Raw genomic sequence first — 21,299 nt, forward strand, 5'->3', positions numbered from 1 at the left:
ATATGACTTGGGTCATGAAACCGTGATAAATCTATAGAAAGCAAATAAAAAAAAATTATAAAGGTCATTTCCTAATCAATGCAATTTTAAAGAAGAAAATTGAAAAAAAATTAAATTAAAAAAACTATCTAAATCAATTCGTGTTAATCTGCCAAAACGTGGATCATAAGATCGAGATAACTCTATAGAAAAATAAAATAAAAGTGTGTGTGTGTGTGTAAAGCTCTATTTCCAACAGATCCAATTTTGAATGTTGAAATCAATACTAAAAAAAAAAAAAACAAAATTTAATTCATGAGATCATGATAACTCTACATAAAACAAATTGAAAAACATTATAAAGCTCAATTCTTAAAAAAACTCAATATTAAAAGATAAAATTGAAAAACAAATCTAAATAAAAAAAACAAAGATTGAGTTGTTGGAAAGTAAAATTATATATATATATATATATATATATATATATATATATATATATATATATTCAATTAAAAAAAGACTCAAAAAAATAAATCTGTTGTAAAATTAAGTTTGCAGAATGAGTAAAGGGAAATTATGCTATATCATTCATTGACATGAAGTCCAGTTAAATACAAAATGTAAGTAACTGAAAGCTAGAAAATAAAACGACATTTATTCCCACAATTAACAGCACTTAATAATCAGGGGTTTCCTAATGAATAAGAAAAAAACAACAGTCTTCCTAACTGATAGGAATTTATTGAATTACAAAAAACGGCTAAAATCTTAACACCCTCCCTTAAACTGAATGCTATCTATGCAGTCAGTTTAAAGAAAGGATTTGAACATACTCCAAGCAATCCACGCAACTTCTCAAATGCTTTCAGCTTTAGAGATTTAGTCAGGATATCTGCAACTTGGTCTTCACTTCGACAATAAACCAGATCAATGATTTTTTCAGTTACAAGATTACGAAGAAAATGGTACCTCACATCTATATGTTTACTTCTTCCATGTAAAACTGGATTCCTGGAGAGTTTGATAGTTGAACTATTATCACAATGAATCACAGTAGGCTCATGTTGATAAAACTGTAATTCTTCAAGAATCCTTCTCAACCAAATTGCTTGACATGCAGAAGTTGCTGCAGCTACGAACTCTGCTTCAGTTGTGGACAGTGTAACAACTTGTTGCTTCTTTGATGCCCATGATATGGCACCTGAACCCATCATAAACACATGGCCTGATGTACTTCGCCTATCGTCTAAATCACTAGCATAATCGCTATCAGTGAAACCAGACATAATAGACCCTTCATTTTTCTTGTAGAAAATACTGAAATCTGTGGTTCCTTTCAAGTAACGAAACACTCTTTTAGCAGCTTTGAGATGCAGCTCTGTTGGTTTTTCCATATACCTGCTAATCAGACACACTGCATACATAATATCAGGTCGGGTGGCTGTCAAATACATTAAACTTCCAACAATTTATTTGAAGTAAGTACTATCAACCCTCTTTCCATCAAGATCTCTTGAGAGCTTCAATCCTGGTTCAGTTGGAGTCCCAACTGGATTACAATTCTCCATGTGAAACCTTTCCAAAACCTCTTGAGCATATTTCTTTTGCCCAATAAAGAATCTGGTAGCTGTTTGTGCTACTTCTATACCAAGAAAATATTTCATCTTTCCCAGATCAGTCATGTCAAAATCAGCCATCATAGAATTCTTAAAAGCAACAAACATAGCCTCATCATTGCCCGTGAAAATAAGATCATCAACATATATGCAAACTATCAGAATTTTACCTCCTTCTCTAGACTTGATGAATAGAGTGTGCTCATATGGACATTTGTTGAAACCTGCCTTTTCAAAGTATGCTTCTATACAATTGTACCAGGCTCGAAGTGCCTGTTTCAGTCCATATAAAGCCTTCTTTAATTTATAAACCTTATGTTCATCACCTTTTATCACATAACCGGGGGGTTGTTCAATGTAAACTTGCTCAATTAGTTCACCATTAAGGAAGGCCGATTTCACATCAAGTTGGAAAATAGGCCATGAGTTTTGTGCAGCTAATGAAACAACTAGCCGAATTGTATCTTGTCTTGCAACAGGTGCAAAAATCTCTTGATAATCAACTCCATACTCTTGATTGTAGCCTTTCACAACCAGCCTTGCTTTGAACTTGTCAATTTCTCCTTTTTCATTCAGCTTTGTCTTATAAATCCACTTTACACCAATGGTTTTTTGCCCTTCAGGAAGATCGGTTAACTCCCAAGTCTCATTCTTCTCTATAGCTTGGATCTCTGCATCCATGGCTCTTTTCCACTTTTCTTTTTTCACTGCTTCTGTAAACAACATAGGATCGGAGCCTGCAAATAAAGCAAAATGAGCAGTAGTATCTTCATCAGATAATTCATCTCCACTCACATAATCTGTCATCCAAGATGGTCTTTTCCTTTGCCGTTGTGGTTCTGAGTTAGACGCTTGATTTTCATTTGGAATTGAAGCACTTGCTGAGAACATTGGTGAGACTTCTCCAACGGACTGACTAGGAAGCTGCAATTGTGATTCAGGTTCCTGACTTTCAAGAGGAGATTGTAATGGCTGTTTAATTTCTCCGCCAACTTCCTCTAGATCAATTAAACTTTGTTGTTGTTCGGTACTGCTCCAGTCCCATGTGTTTTCTTCATCAAACAGAACGTCTCGGCTGATGATTATTTTCTTGGTAATGGGATTATATAACCTGTACGCCTTAGATTCTTCACTAACCCCAATAAAGACACACTTCACACTTTTATCATCAAGCTTTGTTCTCCTTTAATCTGGAACATGTGCATATGCTATACACCCGAAGATTCTGAAGTGATTAACTGATGGCCTGACTTTACTCCAAGCTTCTTGTGGCGTTATGTTTTTTACAGCAAGGGTAGGACTTCGGTTGAGTACATGAACACTCCAATTGACTGCTTCTAGCCAAAAAGTCTTTGGAATACTTTTTTTTACCAACATGCTTCGTACCATGTTCATAATCGTCTGATTCTTTCTTTCTGCCACGCCATTTTGTTGCGGTGTGTATGCAGCAGTAAGTTGCCTGCGTATTCCATGTAATTCACAAAAACTTGCAAAATTATGTGAGTTAAATTCACCACCACGATCCGTAAGAAAGGTCTGAATATACTTGCCAAATTCCTTTTCGACACGAGCCTTAAAGCTTTTAAAAATAATAAAAGCTTCAGATTTATCTTGTAAGAAATAAACCCATGTTTTTCGACTATAATCATCAATAAAGGTAATGAAGTACCTTTTGTTTCCATTCGATGTTGGATTGATTGGTCCACAAATATCTGAATGAACCAACTGTAAGATTTGCTCAGCTCTCCATGCTTTTCCTTGCGGGAAAGAATCACGATGTTGTTTACCAACAATACAATCTTCACACATTTCTGTGGGACAATTAATTTTAGGCAGTCCTTCCACCATGTTTTTCTCATGTAAGGTTTTCAAGCCTTTGAAACTCAAATGACCATAACGAAGATGCCACAACCATGTTGAATCTTGCACTTTTGTTGAGAGACACTTTTGGACGTCATCCTGAATGTGCAGAGGGAACATACAATTGGTTGTCATTTTTGCTTATGCTATTAGGCCCTTCTCTGGATGATGAATTTGACACCGGCTTTGTTGGATGATGATGATATAACCCCTCTCTTGCAGTTGGCCCATACTGATGAGATTACTTTTCAAATCTGGCATATAAAACACACTAGTAATTGTCTGCACAATGTTGTTTTTCATATGGAATTTGATATCCCCTTTCCCCATGACAGACATGCAGGAGTTGTTCCAAAGTTTCACAGTTTCTCTAAATGTTTCATCCAAGTCATAAAACAAAGACTTGTTTCCACACATGTGGTTGCTGCAACCCGAATCTAAATACCAAGTATCACCTGATGAATTCTCCTTCTTGTTGATGTAAGCCATCAATAGAATTTCTCCTTCAGTCTCAGCAAAATTCACCTTGGTTTCCTTCTCTTTATCAGGGCATTCGTACTGATAGTGGCCAAGCTTGTGACAATGGTAACATTCCACACTCACCTTATCAAATTGTACTCCTTGATTGTAGGGAAGTTGGCGTCCTCTGCCTCTGCCTCTGCCTCTTCCTCGAAATCTCCCAAGTCCTCTACCTCTTCCTAGAGAAGTAGTTCCTTTATAAGTAGTGACCTTCAAGGCTTGCTCCTCCACAGCATATTTGGTCATCCTCTGCTCATGAACTAACAGTGAGCTTTGCAACACATCAATCGAAAGACTATCAATGTCATTTGATTCTTCAATGGCACACACCACATAATCAAATTTGTGTGTCATTGAGCGAAGAATTTTTTCAATGACTGCAACATCTTCCAAACTCTCTCCATGAATGCGCATTTTGTTTGCAATTGACAGTGTTCTTGCAAAGTAATCATTAACTGACTCTCCTTCCTTCATGTGAAGAATTTCAAACTCTTTGCGAAGAGCTTGGAGTTGTGCACGTTTCACTCGTGCAGTGCCTTGGTACTTCTTCTTCATCGAATCCCAAATGTCTTTAGCAGTGTCCTTCTTTAGAATGGTTTCGAGAATGGCACGATTTATTGCTTGAAACAAATAATTCTTTGTCTTCAAATCCTTCAATCTCTGATCCTCCAACGTTTGTCTTTGTGCTTCTGTCAAAACAATCTCACTAGCAGGCTCAACAATGCCGGTTTCCACGAGAGTCCAGTATTCCTTGGATCGCAGAAAATTTTCCATCAACATACTCCAATGATCATAATGACCATTGAAGCGTGGAATCGCAGGTTGTACAAAGTTGTTTTCAGAAGCCATTGAATATCTTGCTGCGGCAAGAATGAAAGCTGCTGCTTTTTCGAATCAGGCCCCAGTGGGAGGCTTTGATACCACTTGTTGTAAAATTAAGTTTGCAGAATGAGTAAAGGGAAATTATGCTATATCATTCATTGACATGAAGTCCAGTTAAATACAAAATGTAAGTAACTGAAAGCTAGAAAATAAAACGACATCTATTCCCACAATTAACAGCACTTAATAATCGGGGGTTTCCTAATGAATAAGAAAAAAACAACAGTCTTCCTAACTGATAGGAATTTATTGAATTACAAAAAACGGCTAAAATCTTAACAAAATCAAGTCAACCCAGATAAATCTATCAAACCCATGACTCAAGTTATAAACTTAAAATAACCTATAAAAAACAAATAAAAAAAATCACAAATCTCAATTAAAAAATTATTCAATTATTCCAACCTCCAGAAATTCCACAGTATACACATGAAAACATATTGCCATAATCCAACAAAAAAACATTGCCAAAATTTATCAATCCTACAGCCAATCACACTGCCGAAACGATTTCAACCTCATGTATGAGTCCAAGAACATGGTATAAACATCACATTTAAAAATTGCAATTATATAATATTGATATACTCCGCTTAGTAGCTAATAATATATTCAGGGAGATGCAAGAATTCATAATCATGATAATAGTTATTAGCTAGTCCTTATAGACTATGCAAGAAAAGCTTCATTGAATGAATGCTGTAAGATTCTTTTGATTTTTTTTTTATGGTTTTCAATAAAAAAAATGACTAATTAGGTGAAAAAATGGTTAAACAAAATTAATAGAAGTTGCAAAAATATAAATTAAACACGTTATAGACAAAGATGAAAAAAAAGGGTTTTATGTGTTAGGTTTCCCGAATATCATACAAGTAATGAAAATAATATAACAAAATTATTCGGGAGTCCCTACGATCCTATTAGACACATTTAGAGTTGTTTAAGAATTTATTACCTGAAGATCTAATCTTTTTCGACTTTGAATAATTCTTTAAAGAGTGAGTTGTCACAAACCACAAGCCGTCCAATTATCTGGCATCCAACGGTAATCTACACGAACCACTAATAAGAAATCTCCTAAATCTTTATTTAGGAGAGAGGGATTGTTATGCCTAAAGTCATACTTAATTAAATCTCTATATTTTTCATCAAGTCACACTTAATTAAATCATCATAGTTTAGTTTAATTTCTGACTAATAGTTCTTAATGTGTGTGACTCATTAGATTCCTAATATGTTGGTCCAAATATAAATTCAAATTCAAATTAAATAAATTAAACAATTTAATTTATTATCAATTCAACAATTGATTAATTTATATTTGAAGATCAGGTGCATTGTCTAGCCACTACCAGAAAATCAATAAATACAAACGGAAATACTGAGGGAATATTTTTGTTGGTAAATTGCCGACGGATTTTACCAACGAAAATATTCCCTCGGTATTTACTGAGGGAATTACAATGGGAAAAAAATAATTAAAACGAAGCAAAAAAAATAATGACGTGCCATTTTTACCAACGGAATCACCGACGGAACATTCCGTCGGTATTTTACAAAGAGTTATGGAACTATTCACTTCCCAATTGCATTGTTAATTACTGTTCTTTACAGAAAAAATCACCGATGGATTGAAAAGTCATCGGTGTTATTTGGTGGTTTTCTGAAAAAATTAAATTAAATTAAATATTACAGATGGAATCACCGACGGATTGAAAATTCATCGGTGATATTTGGCGGTTTCTGAAATTTTTTGATTATATTCAAAATTTAAATTAACTATTACAGATGGAATCACCGACGGAATGATTAAAAATATTAATATTTAATTATCCGTCTGTAAAATCGTCGGTAAAACGCCCCAATAAAAAGTCTACAATCCCTAATTTCACAACAGACTCGTCTCTTTTCTTCTTTTTCTTTTTCTTCTATTCTCTCCTCAACTCCTTCTCTTCTCCTCCATGCTCAGATATGTCTTCTTCTCCTTTCTTATTTTTTCTTCTCAGTTTTTTTAATTAGTATACTTTACGAATTTATTTTTTTTTTCTTCTTAGCTTCACTTGCAACTACATTAAGGTAAAAAAAAATTCTTCTTTTTTCGTGTTTTTTTTACTATATTTGTTTTTTATTTTATTTTTAATTGTTTTTTTTCTTAATAATTGTATGAATGTTGTTGTAGGATTTTTTTTCATATGAGATCAATTTTTGTTGATTTATTTATAGGATTTTTTAAAAAAATTTCATATGAATTTTTTTAGTTAAATTTATTTTTTCGTGCTATTTATTTGTTGTAAATTTTTTTGAGTTGATTTTCTTCTTATTTTTCCCAAGCATTTTGAGTATTATAGAGTGTTGATTAATATTAATTTAATTATTTTATATTTTTTTAAAATATATTTTTTTAAAATATTTTTAAATAATTACCGACGGAATTACACACGGTTTGTTTCCGAGGGAATTACCGACGAAATGAAATATTTTTTTGCTCGTTGTTTTTCAGTAAATTCATCAGTAACAATATTTTTTTATTACCAACGGATTTACTGATGAATAAAAAATTACCAATGAAAGATTCACCGACGGAGACTTTCCGTCGGTGATTTCGTCGATAATTTTTTTACCAACGAAATGGTAGTGCAAATATCGACGAAAAATTCTGTCGATAAATCTAATGATTGTGGTAGTGAGCAGCATATCATGATCCTTTAAATATTAGAAAATTGACTTAAAGTTTCAGTGACCGGTTTTTCAGTGTAATTAATATCCTTTCATCAATAATATTTGAATTTAACATTAAAGCATGAAGTATGTCTGCCATGTTAAATCATGTTTGTTCTATATAATAGTCATTGATCGTTTGAATAAAATTTGAAACTCTTTTCAAATCTCATTTCATCTTGGCCAAGGATTTCTCATTCAATATCATTTGAGAACAGATGAAACATTTTTTAATTCATCTAAGGTGATGAATCATCTCTTGATCACTCAAGTACCTTCATATAGTTCGTGCTATACTTAATGTCTGCCCTTTTGTTATCTCGATTTAGATAACATGTAACATCATCAAATCATAATATTTTTTATATAAGATGACTTAATGATCTCAAGTCTAAGGATCACTTACACAACCGTCACGTGAGCCTTTTCATAGACATGAGTGATCTCTTCATATAAAATTCTCATGCAAGTCAGTTCAATATACATGTTTTATAACAAGTACTTACATAATAGCTCTAGGTATCCCCTATATCTCAGCTTATGAGAACAATTACTTCCTTTCATAAAGGAAATGACATAATATGTACCAGTCTCTCCGGCTTTAATGAATATCCAGTATTTAAAAGAGTATTGATCATGAACATTTTAAGAACAATACTTTGATACAACAAGAATTCTATAATTATAACAACTTTATAATTTTCCTTGCAAAGCATTTTTGTTTCACGACTTTATCTTTACTCTAAATTCATTAATCTAATATTATATGAATATTAAAAATAATTAAGCCTTTATTAATAATAAATATTTATTTACATAAATTTAATAATATCATGTATAATCAACCGATTGACTACATGGAATATTAAATCAATATTTTACATCCAAACGATCTTTACCAACCAAATATTAGAAGGATGAAAGAACACCAAATTTGCACACTATTCTCATATCAAATATTTCATTCCATACACTGCCATAAATATTTTCATCAATTATAATGATTATAAAATTCAGATCAACCTAGAGCCTGAACAAGTTTGTCTTAAGAAAAAAATAGGTTAAGAGATAATTTGGTTTGACACAATAAAAAACTCTAGTAGACCAACAACCTAGGTAAAATCCAGTCAAAACTTAATCTTTAATTCATTGGCTTTTGTGTGTGTGTGTATAAACTTGGATTAACTTAGATTGATTCTTTTCACTCGTGACGTAGACATTATTTCGAGTTAATTCTGGATCAAGTTTTATAATTATGCTAGTAATATTAGCTTACTTAAAACTCCTCTCCATTTATCTCTTAATCCAAGAAGTGATGTCTCTATACTATGCGTTTATTTTAGGACATTTGACCAATCTTCACCCCATGTATTGTTCTTCATAGTTGATATGGGCGAACAAGTGATTATTTCCTACCTAATATTTGATAATCTGTATAATTATGTGCTTGAGTGCTGCAATAATTTACTAAAATTCACCATAGCTATATTATTCCTTATATATAGTGAAATAATAATGTTTTTCTGCAGGAAGTTTGCCATTCTTTGAGATGACTCTAAATTCTTCAATTATTTGGTAGAATTACCTTTAATTAGGTTCGTTCGACTATATGTTGATATCTTTCATTAATATTAATAAATTGTTTTAATCTTAATAAATTAATAAATTCAAATATTTATTGAATTAAATTAAATGTTTGATTTTTTTCATGAAACTTTTTAACAATAAGCATTTTATATATGGGATTTGTATCTCCTAAATATTAATAAATCTCGATGAGTCAGCTTTCCATTCTTAGTTTTTATTTTAGTAAAATAATATTTATTTTATATAATTGAAAGTAGAAAAAGTAACTATTTCAATTAGGAATCAAACTTTATATAAAATCGAAATAGTATTTCTTCATATTATTTATAAATACATCTCATAACTTTTCCTTCAAGAGAGAGAGAACTTTATTTTTTTTTATTGCAATGTACGAGGACAGTTGTTTTAATTAAAACAAAACAAAATAAAATATTGTTGTCAAGTGCCACTGCGACCTTGGCTATGACATTTTCTGCGTCCATGTTAGCAGTGATGGTTGTATTTGAAATTGTAGGTATTATTGTTTTTTAAAATATTTTTTATTTAGAAATGTATTAAAATAATATTTTTTTATTTTTTAAAAATTATTTTTAATATTAATACATTAAAATAATTTAAAAACATCAAAAAAAAATATTAATTTGAAAAAAAAAAAAAAATTACCTTCTGAAACGTTTTCGAGTCCCTTATGTTGAGTAGTTTACTGATCAACATTTGAGCACCTAAACTAGAATCACATGCTATATTAGCATCAGAAACCAGTTTCTTTCAGAATTCATCGTCTTTAATTTCCAACACAGCTCTATACTCCGTAGCTGTGGCGACTGTTGCTTCCTTCTTAGGGCAATCTGTTGCGAGAAAGCTAATCAATTTACTAGGAAGAGCTTCACTCATCATCTTCATCCTGTCCTTCACAATTTTTGTGAGCGCAATCTGTGACAACACAGTTTTTCATTGATTGATAATAGAAATGGATTTCCTTGGTGGGCTTTTCTTTTTCCCTTTTCATTTCAATAATAATGGTTTGTTTTCCTCTCCAAACAGGTGGAGTTGGGATAGCATATGTGGTTGAAAAGACTGAACGAGCACATGGGATTTTTTATAACATATGTTCATATGAAGCTTAGTTTATTTTAGGACAATAAACCTTTTTCTTTCTCTTTTCGATTGTCTCAATCTGGAAAGCCTTTCCATTGTTTATTTTAGCTTCCATTCTTTGAGTGCTTGATTCCAGTTGCTGAATACTCCATCTTTGGCAAGCCCAAATGTCCAAAAACTGTTCACATTGGCTTTAACCAGTGGATGGTCCAAATAATTCAGGTTTCACAGTACCAATGGTGGACTGGCAGGTAGTAGTCACATGTATTTAACAGAGACAACTTGATAACAAATCGTGTCCAATAATAATTAAGATAGCAAATGCTCCGAAGACAAATCCCGCAAAAGGCATGAATTCCATTGGTATTGTGATTTATCAGTATAATAACGAAATAGCAACCAGTATTCTCTTAGTAACTATTCTCTGTCAGTCATCACTTGACCAGTATACAATGGAACTGCATTTCAGTCTGGTAGATTGTGGACAGACTCTTTAGAGTTTGCAGTTATTAAGAATGGCCGCTTGCTTTAGATGTAACTCTTGAAAACTGTGGTAACCAACGCAAGCAAATTTAAATTACTTGAATTACTTCACAACATATCTTCCAGAATCCCATTTAGAAACTCATCCAGCTTCTTGTTCTTTGATCAAGTTATATTCTCACTGCTCCTATTCACTATACTTCTATAGTTCATCTTTGGGGACATCCTCTTTAGCTCTCAAAAGAGATTTGATGACTGTTGCCAGGTCCTTTGAGCTGGATTTTGTTGAAAGCTTGACCTGCACAATGAAATAGGCTTCATGGATTCTATAATCTGCATATACAGTTAAAAAATAATGAATATGGAAATGAACGTATCCTGAAATTATTACCGGATTTTCTTTATCCCCAACTGGATAAAATAGAAGTGTTGGATAGTCGTCCACCTACAACAATTAATAGTAACAAAGGAAGAGTTCTCAGTATTATAAGTTTCATCAATTATTATAAGACTCCTTAGCTGAAAGGGAAAAAAAGAGTTTCTTCATCCCAAATGTTGAGGAACAGTTTTCTAACAGATTGATTACTAACTTGTACTGTTAAGCAACCAACCAATATGATAGATTTGAATGCCAGGTGGCATAAAAGCCACCTGGTAAATTTCACACATCAAATACGGTTATCTTTCAATGGCTTTAAAATGTTTACTTTAATTTGCAACAAAATTGTGTTGAAGCAAATCTCTTACCAGCAGTTTTGGATGTTCGTTTGCAGAAGCATCTATCCTTGCAAAAACTAAATTGTCAACACCTTTAAAATGCTTAGCCAACTTCTCGATCTGCTTAGTTGTAGTCTCACAGCTGATGCACCATGGTGTATACACCTGTCGTTAACGTTTCAAGAAAGAAAGTTGAAATAGATACTAGTTGCAGCATCCACTTAATTCTTATGGTCTATAAGGTATTTTAGACAAGAGCAGCAGGCATATCTTGCAGAGCTTAAACCTGAGGTGCATGGTTACATGAAATTGTGCTTACCTCTAGAAGTACATTCTTGGGACTGCTCAAAACCAAGTCATCAAGAGTCTTCCCTACAACAACCTGGAGAATTTTCTCTTTCTGCAATTTCCCGTAATCACAGGATAGTTTAAAAATTGAAATCAATGAACCAGCATTACATAACAATTCCAAGTTTAATCACTCTCAAGAACATGAAAATAATGTGTTTTGATGAAGGAAATTGAAAGTAAATCAAGTTTTCACAGGATGAAAGGAGTCCAATGTACTTTTAATGGAAATTAAACAAGTTTGCTCTGATGATATTGTTCTCTTTCCTCCAATAATTGTCTAAAAATTAGAATATTATTGAAGCATAATAATACCACAACTATTTATCTTAATTTCCATCAAGGCACAGCTATACTACATAAGCCATGTGTGACTTTCTGCACATTGCCATCCATCAAAAATTTAAAGCAGGGTCACAAATTATCATGACATGAATTGTTCAAGAAATTTTCCTCCAGAATAGAATGGAGCTTCTCCAGCTGACCAACTGCTGCAAAGCATCATCAAAAGCCTACCTATTCCCTAACATGCAAGCATTATTCTCATGTCTTCTTCAAAAAGGAGAGAAAAAAACTAACAACCCCCATGCTTCAATCACACGTGCATTACCATAATCAATTTACAGAAAGTTAATAACACTCACGTTATCAGGTATTGGTTGTGATTTGAAGTAAGGTGACAGACTACCATGCAGAAGCCTCGAGCAGAATTCCTACAAAGGCCAAATTATATCATATTAGCTAAGTTGGATATTCTCAAAAGGGAAAGAATAGTGAAGAAAAAAATTACTTCTATGTTGCTTGACGTTGGATTGGACTCTAACAAATACTTTGAGCTCATTCTGTTGTCAAAAGCAGTCACCTATCAAGCCAGTACATGTAAATTTCATTAAGCTATAGCTTCAGCAAAAAAAAATAAGTGAAACTACAGCTGGAACTTGAAGAAAACAATAGTTGTTAGCTAGGAAACTAACCACAGTATTTTCTGAATCTTCAATCCCAAATAATGTTAAGAAGGGCTTTGCTTGGTTTTCATCTGCAATGTCTATGTATATGAACATTATCTGCACCAGAAGGACAGAATCAGTAAATTAAGCTAAGAAAAGGCAGCAACTTCAATTAAATTACCCAACAAAGTACCTTTGATATGAACTTTCTGGCAACCTCTTGAAGAGGCCAAATGAGATTTTTTAAATCATCAGCATCTGCAAAGACAATAACCTGCAGAAAAAGTAAGTCATCTCAAAATTTACTCCACCAGACCACTTTAGCATGATTAGCATTGTTTTTAGTGTAGCCGTTGAAATAGAGAACAGATGACAAATGTTCTATTATTGCTATTTACATGATTACTGATGTGACCATGGGATAAACTTCTCACTTAACAAATGCTCGAGGAAGAGTCAAAATCAAAGTTTCCAACACGTGCACCAGATCTACTTATACAGTTTCATTACAAATTGTTTAAAAAAAATTGAAAGTTTCTGGAAGAGTGCTGCTATGAGGCCTGGGTTTGATTTGGCTGTGCATGTTTAGCTTTATATGTGACTTCTCTCATTCTAGAAAATCTAAGAGGTAAATGATAGAAGACAGTGCAATACACACTATATTATACTGTTGCACTGCATAAAATTCTGTATCCATATGTGGAAAAATGAAGGAAAATTAATTATTTAGAAGCACTGATATGCCTTGAAAAATAAATGAACAAAGCACAATAGATCCATGACGACTTAAAAAAGGTTAACATTTAGTACAATGGAATCAAAAAATTAATTTCTGCCATAGCAGTGCCTCATCCTACTTTTTCTGTAGTCACAATGCATGTAAGTTACAAGTATCAACCTGAAGTTTGACAGGACTGGAGTAAACTCTGGCAGAGTTCAGTTCAGTAAGAATGGTAACAAGGGGAAACTTGTTATATTCCAGAAACTGTAATATTGTGTCCTTTTCAAAGATCCCTCCTACAAAACAGGCAAGTTTCCATTCACGAATTCAGTAAATTGAGGCTGATTGGAATTAATTCATTAAAAATGAAAACAAGAATGAACATATTTCAAAATAACTCTCAGAAGGCAGTCTCTGTAAAGATGAAACGAAGTACAAGTTGGTTGAACATCAGCAACTCACCATAAGCTGTGTATTTTTCAGGCTCACTTTTAACAATTCCAATGAAATTGTCTTTAGCATTGATATTTGGGAAGAGAATTTTAGCAACAGCAGAGCTGCTCACTTCAACAAACTGGATTTCGTTGTCAATGGTTGCTGCTTTTATAAATTCTTCATAATCATGTCCCTAAGAAAAATTCATGTTTATCAAGAGAAATCCCAAAAATGTGAAGACATGTAAAACTTGATCTGGTAAATAGAAAATTTAATGCATTGAAACATCGAGGGGTTAGTGGAAACTATGAAATACAAAAGAACATAAAAGCTTAAGATGCTTACAGCTACATATAGTTGCTAAAGACTAGCAAAATCCCATGAATATCAAAGAGGAGAAAAATTGTAGTGAAGAGATGATGCCCAACCATTGAAAATCTTGTTACCTTTCAAACTCTGAATTTTTTAAATATAGTTGACTGTGCTGCATGTTAGATCAAACTTTTATGAGCAAGTGTTATAAGCAAAACAAAACTACATAAAACTAAACCTCACCATCCCTCATCATCAACATATTAAAAACAATTGAAGAAAATAGTTTGCAGAACGATTCTTGTTAGTAAAACTGAGTTGAAGTCATGGACCATCATTTACTTCAGTTAACTGCAGCATACTAATTCTGCCAGGCACTATTGTATGCTGGAGGGGTTTGTTAGATAGCTAGAAGATATCCAACGCAAAAACATTCAGGTGTTATAAGCTCTCAAGCCTAAGAGACGAGATGAACACAAAGTTCAAAATCTAATATCGAACAGCAACCAGTCAGGCAAAAAGATGCAACATATGTAAGACCCAATTAACAGAACAGTCAATGGTGATAAAGCATTCATTTAACAGCCCTTTCTCAAAGCACAACACTCCACCTTTGGTTAAATGTCATGTAGTGACAACAACTCCGCCATTGAGGCAAGGACCGAGTGCAAACACTGTAAATTCCAATTATGCGTTTCTGTATTTCAATGACTACTCGCTAGCAAGTTTATAATTCAGTTAAAAATTTATCAAAGAAAACATGAGGCAGTTTAAACATACATACCTCAAATTTATCAAAAAGACCAAGAACAAACAAGTGATACTTCTTCTGAAAATCCTCAGCCTCCACACTTGAACTTATCCTAATAACAGGCACTCCTGTCTTTTTCCTAGCCCAGATCACTATATCTTCCCTGATTTCAAATTAATCACACGAAATCAATCAATCAATCAAAATCAAGCACAACTAAAAAAAATTGTTTAACAAGGCAAGAGAATAATTTGAGAAAAACTTATGTTAATCACTCGTAATTTGACATTAGGAAACAAAAGCATTAAAACCATAAAAAGAGACATACCCGGAAAATCCACCAGTGTAAACCTGAGAGGTCCCGTTGACAAAAAGAAGCAGAGTAGGGAAGCCTTTGATCCCAAGAGTTGAGGCAACTTTTGGGTACCTTTCAGCATCAAGTTTAGCCATCAAGACAGGACTCCCCAGCTCCTTGAGCTTATTAGCAGCCTCAGCAAATTGAGGCATAAGCTCAGCACTTCTTGCACACCAAGGTGCATACCCAAGAATCAACACAAACTCATTCTGATCAATAACCCTTCTCGCATTATCACTGTTCAGCTCAAGAACTATCCTCTGTGCTTTGGACAATACCTCAGCCTCCTTCTGTTGGTCACCTTGCTGCTGCTCTTCTCCTCCTCCTCCTTCTTGCTCATCAATTGCTATCAATTCTTGTAAATCACTATCAGCACCGTCATTATCAGTTTCAACTGTTGGGTCTTCATTGGCAGTGACAAAGATGGTAGAAGAGAGTAAAAGGAGGATGGTGAAGGTGAAAAGCATGGATCTTGAGGTGGGTTTTGCGGGAAACATGCTGGTTTTGTTGAAAGGAGAGGTTTTTCTGTGTTGTTTGAGATTTGTGTAGGGGGGGTTTGAGGGTTTTCTGAATCTTGGTTAAAAGGGTCTGATCTGGAGATCTTCCTTAATTGGTGGAGGTTATTAAGGGAGTCATACGTAAAAGGCCAAATTTGAGAGATAGGAATGAACGTGAAGGGAGTTCTAGTATTAAAGTCATGTCCACATGATATTAAAAAAAAAAAAAATCATGTGTCCTTTCCTTATGATTAGAAAATCCCCTTGCTTGATCAACATGAACAGTTTTTGGCTATTTGGGAACAATTTTTTCTTTTTCTTCTTCTGACGAACATGCAGAGTTTTTGGTTATTTGGAAATTGGGTGTAAATCATAGTTTTAAAACCCGATCCGGTCATCGACCCGGTCTAGTAATCGGGTCACGGGTCAGATGGGTTGACCCGGGTCAACCCAAAAAAAAAAAAACCACATATATAAAACACCTAACTAGTTACAAATTTACAATGCAACACTTACATAAACCAAATTTAAATTTTAAACCAACAACATAAATTTAATTCAATATCTAAAACACAAACCAAATATAAATTCTAAAATATTTTAAACAAAACATCCAACAACATAAATTAAATTCTAAAATATTTTAAACAAAACATCCAACAACATAAATTCTAAATCAACAACACATTCACTTTTGTTGAATGAACACATTAAGTTCTTCTGTGTCTATGGCAGCAAAATTTGGATCAAATGTCGATGGAAATGAGCCAATCTTGTCAACACCTAATAAATCATCAGCATGCTCCTTTGAAACTTCATCATCACAATCATCTTCAATCTCATTAACATTTATGACATCTACATTTCAAACATAATTAACAAATAAATATTATGTGTTAAACAATACTTTATTTTAAATAATATTTATCACTAAATAATCAATCATTAATTACCATCATCTAAAGTATCTTGTATGGTCATAGTTGATAGAGCTTGGTGAAAACTCTCTACTTCTTCCGTTGTCAAGATTGATGGGTCATCTTCGACTACCCAATTTTCAATGTCAAAAATTGTCTCAACATTAATTGGATCATAATTTCTTCCTTTCCAATAATTCCTATATATTAAAAGTGAAGGTAAACACAATATAAGTATTAATAATGCTACTAAACAAGATAAAATAATATTTAAGGAATTAGAGAAAAGAAAAATACTTTTGCTTCAATCTTAGATTGCAGTGGACGTAAACAAGGTCATTAAGCCTTTGGTGCTCCAATCTATTTCTCTTCTTGGAATGAATATGTTCAAACATGCTCCAATTTCTCTCACATCCCGAAGAACTACAAGTTTGACTTAACACTCGTATAGCCAATTGTTGTAGATTTGGAGCGCTGGTTCCATATGTCATCCACCATTCATCTATACAAAAAAATAATAAGTAATGTAAAACTATGTCAATTGTGTAAGACTATGTCAAATAATATTTTTAAATATAAAAATTATATACCTGGAGGCATAAGGGTGCGATTATTTATTGCAGACGCTCGGCCAAAGTCATGTTCAGCATTCCTAAAAAACTTCATCTCACTTGTAATCTTACTTTGCAATGGTAGATTTCCATGTGCATACTTCTCAAGAACATCTAGAAGTCCAGAAATGGTGCTCATATGTTTATCCATTATATTTGTATCATATTGAAATCGAGGATTCAACCAAAATGCCGCTGCAAAAAGATTTCTATAAAATTGTCCATCCCACCGATTATTGATAATGTCTATGAAAGGTTTCACTCTAGGCTTTCTCTTTTGAAATCTCCTCATCATTTCTTCTTTTGCATGATGAATAGCATCATACAAATATCCCATCGAAGGTCTATCATCACCATCAACCAATCGTAGAACTCGAACTAAAGGTTCACTCATTCGCACAATTATTACACATTCTTCCCAAAACAAAGAGTCTAGCACACTGTCAACAAACTTTTTTCCTTTGATATATTTAGCATAAGCAGATGAGACCCATTCCCTAGATGTCACCATAGCTCTCAACTCATCTTTATGAGCTAAAATGCTTTGCAATGCAATGAAATTGGTGGCAAAACGAGTAGGAGCTGGACGAAGTATTTCTTTTCCTCTAGTGAACTTCCTCATCAAATACAATGGATAACAATGATTATAAATGTACTTTGTGATACCAGAAGCATGCTCAACAACACAACAAACTGACTGCAATTTACCAATGTCCTAGAGTATGAGGTTGATGCAATGAGCAGCACAAGGAGACCACAATATTGAAGGAAATTCTTCCATCAATAACCTGCCAGCAGCAACATAATTTGCAGCATTATCAGTCATCATATGCACAATGTTTTCTACCCCAACATATAAAACAACCTCTCTAAACAACTGATACAACAATCTAGCAGTCTTTGAGACATCTGATACATCCACAGTTTTCAAAAAAACTGTTCCTTTAGGACAATATACTAAGAAGTTAATTAAAGTCCTCCTCTTCTGATCAGTCCATCCATCAGCCATTAATGTGCAACCAGTCTTCTTCCAAATCTCTCGATAACTCTCAACATAAATCTTCACTTCATCAACCGCTTTTGCCAAGTAATAACCACGGATAGCATGCAAGTTTGGTCCTTTATAACCAGGACCCATGGCTGTTACATCATCTATGGCATGCTGATAATACACAGAGTTAACAACATTAAATGGCACACATGCATCAAACATCCACTTCGCTAAAGCAAGATCACACCGTTCAACTGCTTCTTTCCTTTGCCAACAATTCTAAAGAGACTTTTGAGCACCAGGAGTTGTTCTCGGCATGAAATATGTCCCTAATGTTGCAGATTTCTTCTGCTTTCCATAACTTGTAGTTGATTGTTTTACAGTGCTGGTGCTTTGAATCTTTTTCTTTTTTGCAACCTTCGGTGGTAACATATGTTTTTTAGTATTGACATCCTCATCATCCTCCTCCTCATCATCACCATCACCATCATCTTCTAATTGCCTAATCATCATCTCTTCATGCTCTCTTTGTTGTGCATTAAATGGATTGAAATCTGCTTGCATTTCTCTAACTCTTTTTTTTGTTTCAACATTTCCTTTAAGGTTCAAAAGCATTTGATGTCGAACATCAGGAGGACATTTGCGACATTGTTCAACTTCTCCTTTAGCTCCAGCTAAGTGTTGCTTAAATCGATTAATGCCACCACCCGCAAATACTTTAGCACAATATAAACATACTAATTTAGTTTTTTTACATCCAACACTAAGTTCAGGAGCTTCTCTACAATGACCCCATGCCAAATCTGTTCTTCCTCTACTACCACTTGACATGGAAATTGAAGGTTGAGATGATTGGGCCGTTGAAGGATCACTACTTGGAGTACTACCATCATGTGAAGACATTTTAAGGACCTGGCATAATTTATAAGATATCATTGGAAAATTCTTTCAACGAGATTACTAATTACTACCATAATTAAAGTTTCAATTCATTTCTATAACAAAATTCTGATTTCATGCTACTGCACACAATACTTCATCCTGTCTTATCTTAGAACTCAACAAGTTCAATAACTTCAGTTCACATACACTTTCAGTTCAACAATAACTAATAACTAATTCTCACAAATTCAGTTAAACGGCCAACCATTATATCAACATCACAGAAAACTGAAATGGCCAACACCATTCATAAAATCAATATATCAACATCACGGGAATATTCACAGCTGAAGCAACAATATTCACAGGGACAGCCAAAAAATTAACAACAATATTAACAGGGACAACCAAAAAATTAACAACAATATTCACAGCTACTTGCAGAATATTCACAGCTACAAAAATTAAAGAAAGAAATATTCACATTTCAGTTTTCACAATCCAGTACTGTCGAAAAAACAAAATAATAATCTAAAACGAAAATGGAAAGAAACTAAGATAAAACCACTAACTATAAAGATAAAGGAGGTGACTGTAAAGGTCTCCGACCGAGGCTTTGAAATCGCAGAAAAATTAAAGAACAGAGAAAACGAGATACATACATGTGGGAAGAATCGTTGGGTCAATCGATGGGAAGAATTGATGGGTCAACAGAGGGAAGAACCGATGTCACTGTTATACTCTCCTGCAAGTTCAACCGAGAGGGAAGAAGATGAAACAAAGGATAGGGAAAGGCAAAAGAAGAAAGAAACCAGTAAAAACTCATCTAACCTTATGCTCAGAATTGAAACGACGATCAAGGATTCAAGAGTCTTCTGCTCATCTGCTCTTCTTCGCGACTGAGAGTGAAATGGGTTTGAAAATTTCTTGAAATTAATTAGGTCTTCTTCTCACTTCTGCAGTTCGGTGCTCTGTAAATTGCAATGCTTTCGTCCCTCTGCTGTTGTCGTTTTGGCTTTTTAATTGTAAAGGCCAAAACGACGTCGTTTCGAGCATGAGGATATAAAAAAAAATATACCCCGGTCTCAGCCGGGTTTGGCCGGGCCGGCCGGGTCCTGGGTCGACCCTCCGGGCCGACCGGGTCTGACCGGGCCAATTCCCAGCCTGTTTTTTGCTTGGACCCGGCCCGGCCACAGACCCGGGTCGCCTGGGTCACGGGTCGACCCGCCGGGCCGGGCCGGGTCGCCTGGGTCACGGGTCGACCCGCCGGGCCGGGCCGGGTCTTAAAACACTGGTGTCAATACTGAAAATATTTATAAAAAAAATATGTAAATTAATAAATCAAAATGATTTAAAAATATGAAAAGAATATTAATTCAAAATAAAAAAATAAAAATTCTCAAAAAATAGCAAAAATAAACACACTATAAACGAGATGCTCTCCTTTACATTCTTTTTATAATCTATAAAAATTCCCTTCTCTATTCATCAACTCCAAGTCTACAATTTGATTTTTGATATGTTTGGGTTAGGTTTTTTCATGATTGATGCGTATTCTTCTGGCTGGGTCATAGACAGAACAGACCATTTACTTTGAAATGAGGCATCCATGAAGATTATCTTCCTCAAGGAGGACGGACGGATGAATAACCTCGTGATCTCTATCTATTGATTGTATTAGTACCAGCTGCAGCTTCTTCGTTCTGGCATTTCCTTTGATGAATGAGATCCATTTTCTGATTACAAAACGTTTCCGGCAACTTATGAACTTGGTAAGCGAAAGTAATTTTAACACATCCATGGCAACACACCCCAATTCCTTGCTGTCAACTTTCCACATCTCTCAGTCTGGACAACCCAAAACCAGAAAGAGATTAACATTTGTGACAGTGACATAACATCCCTTCTGATTCATTCCTAATGGGAAAGGAACACTTCAGGGCAGGAAGAGCTTATTTGCAGTGCTTTACAGCACTAGCATTGACTGAATGCTGCTAGATCATAGGTTGGGATCTTGGGAGAAAGAAGAGCCCTTGTACACTTACTGCCTGATGATTGATTGTGCTTCATGTA

The 21,299-nt window shown here is 34.1% G+C and overlaps 2 protein-coding genes across 2 annotated transcripts; both read right to left on the minus strand.

Moving 5' to 3' along the window:
• Positions 1-10,594: 10,594 nt before the first annotated feature.
• On the minus strand, positions 10,595-16,041 carry LOC7470556 (protein disulfide isomerase-like 1-6). The gene is made up of 12 exons (XM_002299674.4): positions 15,302-16,041; positions 15,007-15,136; positions 13,938-14,103; positions 13,653-13,771; positions 12,948-13,028; positions 12,782-12,871; positions 12,598-12,669; positions 12,452-12,520; positions 11,779-11,859; positions 11,490-11,624; positions 11,134-11,187; positions 10,595-11,040 (listed from the first exon to the last, which is right to left on the minus strand). Exons 1-12 carry the CDS (start codon positions 15,823-15,825, stop codon positions 10,945-10,947), a joined length of 1,617 nt encoding a protein of 538 aa, XP_002299710.4. The 5' UTR covers positions 15,826-16,041; the 3' UTR covers positions 10,595-10,944.
• A 472-nt stretch (positions 16,042-16,513) lies between these two features.
• LOC112324611 (uncharacterized) lies at positions 16,514-19,247 on the minus strand. The gene is made up of 6 exons (XM_052453773.1): positions 18,918-19,247; positions 18,142-18,515; positions 17,333-17,970; positions 17,040-17,244; positions 16,779-16,942; positions 16,514-16,683 (listed from the first exon to the last, which is right to left on the minus strand). Exons 1-6 carry the CDS (start codon positions 19,245-19,247, stop codon positions 16,514-16,516), a joined length of 1,881 nt encoding a protein of 626 aa, XP_052309733.1.
• Positions 19,248-21,299: the final 2,052 nt, after the last annotated feature.

Source organism: Populus trichocarpa, chromosome 1 (assembly GCF_000002775.5).
Source record: "Populus trichocarpa isolate Nisqually-1 chromosome 1, P.trichocarpa_v4.1, whole genome shotgun sequence".
In the NCBI taxonomy this organism is placed as follows: Eukaryota; Viridiplantae; Streptophyta; class Magnoliopsida; order Malpighiales; family Salicaceae; genus Populus; species Populus trichocarpa.

What these genes read in the sequence shown, in the direction of transcription:
- LOC7470556 (XM_002299674.4), bottom strand. Translation starts at nt 15,825, where the DNA reads ATGTTTCCCGCAAAACCCACCTCAAGATCCATGCTTTTCACCTTCACC. An exon ending in CCAGAAAGTTCATATCAAAG is followed by an intron (nt 12,872 to 12,947) that starts GTACTTTGTTGG and finishes CTTCTGGTGCAG; the next exon opens with ATAATGTTCATATACATAGA. An exon ending in TTGGGGATAAAGAAAATCCG is followed by an intron (nt 11,041 to 11,133) that starts GTAATAATTTCA and finishes TTCATTGTGCAG; the next exon opens with GTCAAGCTTTCAACAAAATC.
- LOC112324611 (XM_052453773.1), bottom strand. Translation starts at nt 19,247, where the DNA reads ATGTCTTCACATGATGGTAGTACTCCAAGTAGTGATCCTTCAACGGCC. An exon ending in AATCTAAGATTGAAGCAAAA is followed by an intron (nt 16,943 to 17,039) that starts GTATTTTTCTTT and finishes TTTAATATATAG; the next exon opens with GAATTATTGGAAAGGAAGAA. An exon ending in ACAAGATACTTTAGATGATG is followed by an intron (nt 16,684 to 16,778) that starts GTAATTAATGAT and finishes TTTGAAATGTAG; the next exon opens with ATGTCATAAATGTTAATGAG.